Source organism: Brachyhypopomus gauderio, unplaced genomic scaffold, assembly GCF_052324685.1.
Source record: "Brachyhypopomus gauderio isolate BG-103 unplaced genomic scaffold, BGAUD_0.2 sc67, whole genome shotgun sequence".
Classification (NCBI taxonomy): domain Eukaryota; kingdom Metazoa; phylum Chordata; class Actinopteri; order Gymnotiformes; family Hypopomidae; genus Brachyhypopomus; species Brachyhypopomus gauderio.
The window spans coordinates 1,330,509-1,341,029 of record NW_027506888.1 but is presented as its reverse complement, the minus strand read 5'-3'; the positions used below and the strand labels follow the sequence as shown (position 1 = coordinate 1,341,029).

Below are 10,521 nucleotides of genomic sequence, written 5' to 3'. Positions count from 1 at the left end.
ATGATGAAACACAGGATTTTCATACACTAACTAACAATGCTTAAACAACACACAGGTGCAGACATTTCCAATGAGGTAACATGGGGTGGAGAACCAGATATTAAACAAAGAGGGCATGAAAAATGAAGCAACCAGGAAAACTAAACCAAACCAGAAGCAGACTTCGGAATTGCAATGCACAGGAGTTGGGAAACCATGACAACAGCACAGTTTCACAATGTGGTGTGTGGGGATGTACTATAGTTCACTCTCGTCTGGGCGACTGCTTGTTCCTCTGACGTCTACCTCTTTTTAAATCATGCCTCCCTCATGCTTGGTCTTCTTCTCTCTCCTCAGTGTCTCTGCCTTCACCATTTCCTACCTGCATTTATGTCTGTTCCATCACTCTTTCACACTCCCTCTCAATTTCTCTCTCTCTTTCATACACTCTCTCTTAGAGGCATGGAACTTTTCAGTTGTTTTAATTTATCACTTTGATTATATATTTCAATTATAATTAATTTATTTATTTTTCATTAATCTACATATTCATATATTTAACTTTAGGGTCAGTCCACTGCACAACTACCCTTGAATAGTTTTCTCTGGTAGTGGGAGAAACTAGTATTGTGAAAGAAGGACAGATGCAGGAAAAAGAGGAACCACCATGAAAGATTAAAATCTGTGACACACTGTTGCAGTTTTAAGCCTTAAAGCTGCTGCTTCTTGTATAATTTACTGTTCATACATTGTGGATTCACTTGGTGAGAGGTAAGAACTGCTTTAATGCTTCATCCACTTTATATACACGTCTACAAAGGGAGTTGTTCATGGATTCTCTAGTAAAGTCTAAATATGAAACCATTACAAATCAAAATTGTTTGAAGGTTTAAATGCAGTTCAGAACATGGTTCCTTATTTGTGAAACACATAAGGTGTTTCAGTGTTTGGATAGATGTTAGATATGGTAGCCATCATAGATAGAGCTGAATCAACTTTCATTCAGAATTTAGCCTGGGGCCGTTTCTCTCTCAAAAACAAAAATGAAATCAAGTCAGTCAAGTTACTATTTGATGTGGCAGATCTTCAGTGGCTATTGGCTTGCTTCTTTACATGTTGAAATCCTTCTCTACATGTAATACCAGACAAACCTGATGAGAACAGGGCTCGATGAGGGCCATATCATCACAGATGGTCCTTAATGACATTGGGTGTTTGATGGGGGTCATTGTCCTGTTACAGAATAAATTTAGAGCCAGTCAAACACCTCTCTGATTGTACTGCATGATGAATAAGTATTTGCCTGTATTTTTCCTGCACTTAGGACACCATTAATCCTGAAGTATTTCAAATCTTGTGCCATTAGGTACACCTTGTGCCATTTTTCTGCATCCTGTTGAAGGTATTGTGTGATGTGGCAGAAGCAGCAGGAGGAACAATAGGCATTGTCGTATCTTTAATGTCCATTGCACTCACACTGACAAAAACACCTATCAAAATAAAGGCGCAGAAGCGCTGCATGAACAACTTGTAACACAAGATAACAAACGTAGGACTCGGTGGAAACTTTGGGCAGCACTTGTGGATGGGCTCTCGTTGGTTATGCTCGACTATGACTGAGGGAGTGGTGTTGTGGATGTTGGGATGTGGACGTCTCCCCTGAGCCCTGGGGGGTATTCCAGAAAGTGGGTTTAACAAACTCTAAACTTAACCCTGAACTCTGAGTTGTCTTACCTCGATCTGACTTACTCAGAGTTTTCTGTTCCAAAACGGCTGATCGGAGTTAAAGTAATCAGGGTCGCTCAGCTCTGTGTAGGTTGACCCAGACAGAAGTGCGTTCACACGTTAACTATAAAAGGCATTCATAATGGAACACCGATAAATAAGATTTATCATGGACTTAAATGTGAAAATCCGCAGAGTATCGTATTTCACACCACTGTAGCTTGAAGTATTAATGACTGCAGAATATTTAGATATTATTAAACGTAAATGTAATACTGCGGTAGCTGCTAGAGAAAGGCAGTCAGCATGTCAAAAAAATGCCAACAGAGTTAATGCGTGAGTGAAAAGGATATTTTTATATTTAGCAGAAGGGTGCAATTATATGATTATATTCTCCACATTTATAATACTGTATTTGTGACGGGCAGGGTGTGCGAACTAAAAATGAAGCGATCACGCCAAGTCTCAGGGAAAAAGGATGGTTTAATAGAAAGTGTGCAAACCAAAACCCGTGCAATAGATACAAATTAAGGATATAATGACCAGCGGTCAACTGGTACAAAGACAAGACATATATAGGCAAACAAACGACCCTCAACAACAACAGCCGCTGTGGACGGAGGCGACCGGTAGGGGGCCGCCTCACCGTGACAGTATTGAGTTTTTTTTTATTATTTTTAATTGAACACTTACTAATTCCAGGTCTAATCCGAGTGGTGTGAAATGCACATGGCATCAGATAAAAATTCAGTATAAGAGTGGTAAGGCTGTACATAACTACATCTTATTCTTAAAATATAATCCTAAATATATTTATTTACTGTGACGCTGGGTGCGAGGCGACGGACGAGACAGGAATCCTTTGACTTTTCCAACGTCACGTTTATTCACAACTAACAAGGGCGCAGACAGCGCACATAAAACACATTGACAAACTAACACGTGTGACTCAAACAAGGACGAGCACAGGACACTGCGCGAACGCACATTAAATAGACAAACCACATAAACCCCACGTGATGACGAGACGAGCCACAGGTGAGACGGATTATCACAAGACGCATCCGCACCCACGGAGATCCACAGATGCAGACGAGTAGACGCAGATGACGTAAACACACCCCCAAAAAGGAGGGGTCGGGGACGTAACGTGACATTTACAGGAAAAATGAAATAACAAAACAAAGTGCATTTGACTGTAATGTATATTAAAATGTTACAGGGTGGATGGTGGTGGTGCATGATTTAATGTGAAAAGCAGTGATTGCAGATGGAGTCTCTGACAACACCACCATCTCTGTTGTCACCCATGCAGGGCTTAATTTGAGCCGGATCCTGCCGGAAAAGGATCCGGGAACTCTTTCATTTTTAAGGGTGTGTTCCGGGAACTGTCTGCCTCGATCCAGTAACTTTCAATCCTACTTTCAAACTTTCAATTATAAATTTTAAGAAATCTGTCTGCATTGAACCAAGTAATTGAACAAATAATTCTATAAAAGACATTTTTTAAACACAAGATCCACATTCAGGCTTCCTAAATCATATAAGAGCTCTCCTTTTTAGTGATGCCTTTCCGTGCCTCTCCCCTATAAAAAACAAGAACGATGTATAAAATCTGGATGTATCTAGAGAGAATTGAGGGCTGATCCGCGATGTGTAATATTTGAAATGTGACGCTTAATAATGTTACTAAAGTAAGTAATGGATTGTTCAACTGACACTGAGTTTGTTTTAACCCGCTTTCTGGAACAGAAAACTCTGGGTTAGTTAACATACGTTGAGTTACCCACTTTCGGGAATAACCCCCAGGGCTTGGAGATAATGACTAGCAACATGGGACTGAAAACATTGGAGAAATGTGGGATAAACTATGAACAGGTCAAAACAACAGTATAAGGCAGAGTAATTGTGAGGTGTGGACTCAGAAACCAAAAAAGGGAGATGCATGGAACAGAAAACCAGGAAGTGAAAAACAAACAGGTGAATGAATAGAGACAATGGAGGGGAAATTGTGACATAATGTTATGAGGTACTTAGAAGTGAGGGGATCGTACTTTCAGAAGGTAACATAACATGTAACATTCAGTGCAGGTACAAGTATACAATAAAATCCCACAGGCAAATGGGAATCATGAATAGGCCACAATGAATGCAGCTATAGCTAAATACCTGCAAAATGTGATCAAATTCCTCATAGTGCATGGTTTCTTCCCAAATTCAACTTTCTAAGACCAGCACTCCAGTAGTAGCCTACATCAGAAAGATTTCCCTAAGGCATGAAGTGCTAAGTTAGTACTTAAGACAGCAGAAACCCAAGAATGACAAAGAGCTGGAACCATCATCAGAGGCTAAACCTCTGTACAGTCTGTACAACCAACAAGTAGTGTAAGTGGCTGATTTTAAAAATTATATGCATTTGACCATCAAAGAATATAAGAAAAGAGATGACCCCAGGACTAAAATATAAGTACATATGTAATAATACAGCACATGCTGACAATGTCCAGTTTTATTTACAGGTCTTATATTAAGCTTTTGTTTTTGTCACATTTTCAGAAGGTCTTGAATGCTTTTACAAACAAACAAAATTTAAAGGCATGCAGAGTTGTAGATGAAAGTGTAAATTAGGAAGAAAAAGAAAATCAAGTAAACAATCAGCATTTTCATCCTTGTGAATACAGCTGTGTGTGTGATGTCAGTCCATAAAACTCCACCCACTCTTGTTGTTTTCCTTCTTTCAATATCTGGTGAGTATGACACAATATTCTAACTTTTGTGTCAGACATTTTTGAACAAAGAAAAAGATTGACAATTTAATGTGAACTACTGTATATGTGAAGTCATATATGTTTAGAGTTACCAATTTTGTGCATGCTATAGCTTTTGTTCTCCTACAGTCCTATACTGTATCCTACTACAGTCCCCTCCCCCACCCTACTACAGCCACTCCCCCAACATAGGGCAAGGCTTGTGGAGCTTCTCCCTTTGTGCTTTTAGATGTAAATGAGTTCCACAAGAACTGATGCTTTTCTGGATTTTGTGTTGCAGAGGTTGTTACCCAGTATGGGTGGGCTGTGATTTACAGCTATGAATCTAAGTGTGTCCTAAAGGGATCTACAGTGGCCATGGGCTGTACTTACCAGTACCCAGATGATTATGTCATTAGAAAAACATTCTGGAGTACAAAGCAGGTTATAAGTAATGTAGAGCCTCCAGACCTGTCTTTAGACCCTGAGTACAGAGACAGGATTCAGTTCCTTGGAGATACACAGTCCAACTGCACCCTCAGACTGAGAAATGTGACAGAAAACGACACAAGGCAATACTACTTCAGGTTTTTAACAACTACTGATCATGGAAAGTTTCAAGGTATACCTGGAATTCAGCTTTTTATCACAGGTGATTTACATCAGTAATAATTCTCTGCTCATTCAGTTCGATACAGGATATAATCATTATTCTACACACATACCCACATGTTCTACAGCAGATATATAATTATTATTACACATATATCTACATATACATTCTACAGTAGAGATGTAATTCTGTTAACCCTCAAAACCACACTTGGAGAAACATTTTAAATGACAAAATTCATGGAATTTGACTTTTTATTAATAGTAACACACACACACACACACACATACACACACACACACACACACACACAAACACTATGGTGATTAAATGCTACTGCATGTGTTCCTAACATCTTTTTAAAGGTTGATTATTAGACTATGTCTATGCATTGATGCTCAAAACACTGTGGACATCTTAACTCAATAGATGCTGTATGAGCAATACGTTTGTTCTTGTTCTCAGACCTCCAGGTAGAGACTCCTGAGACAGTGCTGGAGGGAGAGGATGTCACTCTCACATGTAACACCACCTGCAGTTTGTCTCAGCCAAAATATACATGGTACAAAAATGGGGTCAGTTTAAGCACAACCACCAGTTTAGCCTCCAACAAACACCTCCTCCTGAAGACAATCAGTAAGAATGATGTAAACAGTTACAGCTGTGGTGTACTGGGACAAAGCCATCAGTCGTCTGCTGTTACTCTCGATGTCAGATGTAAGTACAGATGTTTTCTTCCATTTTCATAAAACAATTTTATTATTAATACTATTTTAGCATAACTAATCTCAAGAATAACTTCTAACATTTACCAGAAGCAGGGGTGATACAATTGCAAGTAAATTAATATTTATTCAAAGGAGAGCGACAAAACACTAGACAGAAACACAGTATACAGATAGAAACTATACTATACAACAAAGGGCTAATACTAATGAACGGGACTACGAGACAACTAAGAAATGTCAACACACATTACCACAACGCACACTGCATGAACGTAAAGGGGAGAAGCAAAACACCAAGGGGAGCAACGACGAAGGGGAGAACGGGGCACAAATACCAACACAGGCCGAAGGACGAAATAACTAAACTAGATTACAGTAGAACACAAATAAATATAAACCTGAGCAATAAAGAGACGAATAACAGTACAAATCATAAACAAGTAGACTACGCGGAGCAAGGGGGAAGGCCAATGGGGAGAAAACATAATCTACAGAGTAGATAACATGGAGCCGAGCAGAAGGCAAAGGGGAGGAAACATAAACTAACAATAGCGACTGGATACTGAACAAAGAACACGAACAGGCATATAGAAAAACAGGGAAGCACAGAGGAGCAGGAAAGCAAGGGAGGACTCACGTACAATGACCAACGAGGGTAGAACGGGCAGGGGAAACTAAAGACACAAAACCCAGGGAAGTAAACGAGACACAGGTGGAAATGCTGAGGATGGGGGCGTGGCAGACAAAAGGGAAACCAAGGAAACGGGGAAACTAGGTGGGACAAGGGAGGAGGGCAGAGCTGGACGTGACAGAAAAGTATTGATATAAATATATGTCCATTAAAATCATGTAAACTAATTTATTTCATGTATCTTTTGCCCAACATTCATGCCTGAACTGAGAATTTGAAAAATCTTATTATTTGTTTAATATATAGATTTCAGATTATTGGGTGTTTTCTCTTTGACAAAGAAGTAAAATAAAAAATCTGCTACTGGTTATATTTCTCCTAGATCCTCCAAAGAATGTGTCAGTGTCCATCAGTCCCTCTGGTGAAATAGTGGAGGGCAGTTCAATAACTCTGACCTGCAGCAGTGATGCCAACCCACCAGCTAAATATACCTGGTTTAAGGGCCACACTTCCTTTTCTGGAGGCATCTACACTATTGCCAATATCAGCTCTGAGGACAGTAAAGAATACAAGTGCAAATATTTTAACAAATATGGAACAAAATACTTAACTGTGCCTCTGAATGTTCTGTGTAAGTTAATGTTTAATTGGTGCAATTATCAATTCTGTGTTTTTTAATGGTTATTATTAAGGCATCACATTCTCAGATTAAGTCCTGTCATTGGTTCCTAATTTTTAGATCCTCCAAAGAATGTGTCAGTATCCATCAGTCCCTCTGGTGAAATAGTGGAGGCCAGTTTAGTGACTCTGACATGCAACAGTGATGCCAACCCACCTGTGCAGAACTACACCTGGTTTAGAGAAGGAGGAACCTCACCTGTAGGATCTGGACAGAGTTACATCATCTATGACAGTGGATTGTACTACTGTGTTGTTCAGAATAAGTATGGGATACAGAGATCAGCTGTAGTGCCAGTCACTTTAAAAGGTGAGAAATGTGATCACACTACATGGAATTAGGTGTTAGTTTTAGATCTCACAAGTCAATGTTAAATTTAAATACTTTTAATACTATTGATGATGATGATAATAATAATAATAATAATAATAACATTAATCTTTCTGTCTCTTAGCAAGATTCTCCATGATTTTTTATGTAATTCTTGGAGTCTGTCTGATTGTGGCTACAATCCTTCTCAGTGGAGTTTTCTGGACAAGGTAAAGATGTGTGTTTTTCATATTCTTAATTGTCACGGTGACAGCTCCGGACCCCTCCCTGTGGGCGGGCCGCTACGTTGTCTGCGTGTCGTTATGTCCATGTTTGTACGTCCGTGGGCGTGGGTCGTCTGTGAGCGTGTTCGTGGTATCACCTGTGCCTTGTCTCGAGGTCACGTGGGTCTGTGTAATTCACCTATTTAATGTGCGTTCGCGCAGTGTCTTGTGCTCGTCTTTGTCTAAAGTTCATGCCCGTGTAAGCACCCGCGTCAGCGTGCTTGCACCGTATGTGCTGAGCTTTGTGTGTTTATGTGGATTAAACGTTATATGTTCATCGCAAGACACTCGTCGTGTCTCCTCATTCCTCCCGCACGCCAGCGTCACAGAAAGACGAGCCGTTTACAGAGAGCGTATGCCAGGATACGCCACCCGGGCACCGAAGGGGAAAAGAAAGAGCCGGCGTCACCACGGCTCTTCCCCAGTCCGGCGCCAGGAGGTCCCCGTCACTGAGCAGACCATGAAGCAGGATCCATTCTGTGCATACATGCTCTGCGCGGCTCAGGAGACGGACGACGCGGAGATGGCGGAACACTTCCGCCAAACCGCGGTACGCGTATGGGAGGAGAGACACCCCCACGCGTCCCTGGAGCTGCCACCCATGGCTGTGGGCAGCAGCACAAGGGAGGAGGACAGCGCAACGCTCCCGGTCTTCCCCGAGGAGGAGGAGACCGGTGAGCCGTTTCTGGTGGGTGCAGGCGCCTTTGCCCTCACCCCTCCCGAGGATGAGTTCGGGGAAACGGACTCTCCAAGCAAGGAGGAGGACGAGACCTACCCCCCGTCGGAGTATTCCGAGTCCACCGTAGACTACGGTGAGGCGGAGGGAGAAAACGAGGATACCAGCTCTTCCCTCCAGCCACAAGTTCTCCACAGGGCGACACGATGCGGAGGAAGACGTCAGTCCTCCCCCGTCCATTTACTCGGCTCCTACTGTTTACTACGGGGAGGGAGAGGAAGCCAGCCGCCCTCCATCCGTTTGTTCATCGCCCTTTATGAGCGAGGTCGAGAGCGAGGGGGTGGACAGCGCCTCGGGACGTTCAGGGAGCACCGTGCACCTCAAGGAGGTTCCCCGGTCCCCCTCAGCAGTGAGCGGCATGGACTGTTCCCACTGCCCGACCCGGAGGAATCCATGTCGCTGGGTCGGAGCGTCTCCGAGAGCGAGGAAGAGATGGAGATGTCGGGGGGCGAGATGAGGGCATCCCCAGGAACGCAGAGAGTTCCTGGCGTGGCCAGCGGCCCAAGGTGGGTGCGTCATGCGCCCTTGGAGCCACCGCGGACACCAGTTGGCGTGCGGCACAAAGCCAGGACTCCAGTCGCGTCCAGAGGGAGGACCGGAGCTCCCCGAGGGAGGCTACCAGGAGCAAGGCCAGCGGGAGTCCCGAGTTTGTCTATTCCCCTGTGTCTCCCTAATTTCCTTTTCCCGTTTGTTCCTCTTGTGTTCCATGTTCCTGTGTGCGTGCTTGTGCCCTTGTTTAATGTATTCTCCCCTGTCTTCCCAGGGAGGGTGTGCTAGAGCTGTTCGCGGCGGTTCCCGCCGCCGGGGGTGACGGCTCTCGGAGGCTCATGATCCCGGCGGCTCCGGACCTGCCCGTTGGTGTTGGTTCGGGGCTTTCCAGCTGCGCGGGATGCTCCGGGAGTAGCGAGCCCCTGGCGGAGGGTTCTGTCATGGTGACAGCTCCGGACCCCTCCCTGTGGGCGGGCCGCTACGTTGTCTGTGTGTCGTTATGTACATGTCTGTACGTCCGTGGGCGTGGGTCGTCTGTGAGCGTGTTCGTGGTATCACCTGTGCCTTGTCTCGAGGTCACGTGGGTCTGTGTAATTCACCTATTTAATGTGCGTTCGCGCAGTGTCTTGTGCTCGTCTTTGTCTAAAGTTCATGCCCGTGTCAGCACCCGCGTCAGCGTGCTTGCACCGTATGTGCTGAGCTTTGTGTGTTTATGTGGATTAAACGTTATATGTTCATCGCAAGACGCTCGTCGTGTCTCCTCATTCCTCCCGCACGCCAGCGTCACATTAATATCATTAATTTAATACATGTCTATTATTATTATTATTATTATTATTATTATTATGTTCATAACAGGAGAAAACGTAGTGCTGCTTTTGCTGAAGATTCCGTTTTAAAACGGGTAAGTCCACTCTGATAACACAGCATTTCCTATCTATTTTTCATTTTGTTTGTGAACTCAAGAAATATATGTATATATGTAATGAAGCACAACTGTGAAAATGGGGAGATAAACAACATGTATTTGGAGACATTATAACAGGTAAAAGCCAGGAGTGCAGAAAAGAACAGAACACAAAACACAAGGCAGCATAGTGCAAGTCTATGGATGTCCAGCAGAAGGGAAAACATGCCTGACTAGATTAGAGAGAGACAGGCCAGGAGAAAACAGTGATGTAGTGACGCAGTGCTAGCACATTCACAGCAGCTACAGGCGACAGAGACTGTGACAATGAATGACTAATTTGGTTTCTAGCTGGTAAAAAGCTAAGATCAATACACATCCACCATGCATAATGTGTTCTGTTGCATTTTCTTTGAGAACGTCTACAAGTACATAGGAAAACATACATTTATCTTAAAAAAACTGTTGTCTCTGTCATTCCTTGCCACTGTAAGGTATAATTTACCCATCCTATCTATATCTATAGCAACCTGAAAATATCTATAGTAACATAACAGCAGGACCTACAAGTGACCCAGCCTCCAACCTGGACATGACCAATCAGGATGGTCAGTATGCCAGTGTTGTACCTCTGCAACCCACCAATCCCTGGACACCTGAAAGTTCTGCAGTGAATGTTGCTGTTTCTGAGCCA

The 10,521-nt window shown here is 43.2% G+C and overlaps 1 protein-coding gene across 2 annotated transcripts; it reads left to right on the top strand.

The window, feature by feature from the left end:
* Positions 1–322: 322 nt before the first annotated feature.
* Positions 323–9,759, top strand: LOC143490857 (uncharacterized). 2 transcript variants are annotated; one of them, XM_076989365.1, is made up of 8 exons: positions 323–750; positions 4,386–4,451; positions 4,753–5,073; positions 5,530–5,781; positions 6,806–7,054; positions 7,163–7,411; positions 7,557–7,641; positions 8,017–9,759. In XM_076989365.1, the coding sequence occupies exons 2-8, from the start codon at positions 4,397–4,399 to the stop codon at positions 9,206–9,208; spliced, it is 2,403 nt and encodes an 800-aa protein (XP_076845480.1). In that variant the 5' UTR covers positions 323–750; positions 4,386–4,396; the 3' UTR covers positions 9,209–9,759. The 2 variants fall into 2 exon arrangements, with proteins under 2 accessions (XP_076845480.1, XP_076845479.1); XM_076989364.1 differs by having other exon boundaries at positions 4,753–5,103; positions 8,017–9,756.
* Positions 9,760–10,521: the final 762 nt, after the last annotated feature.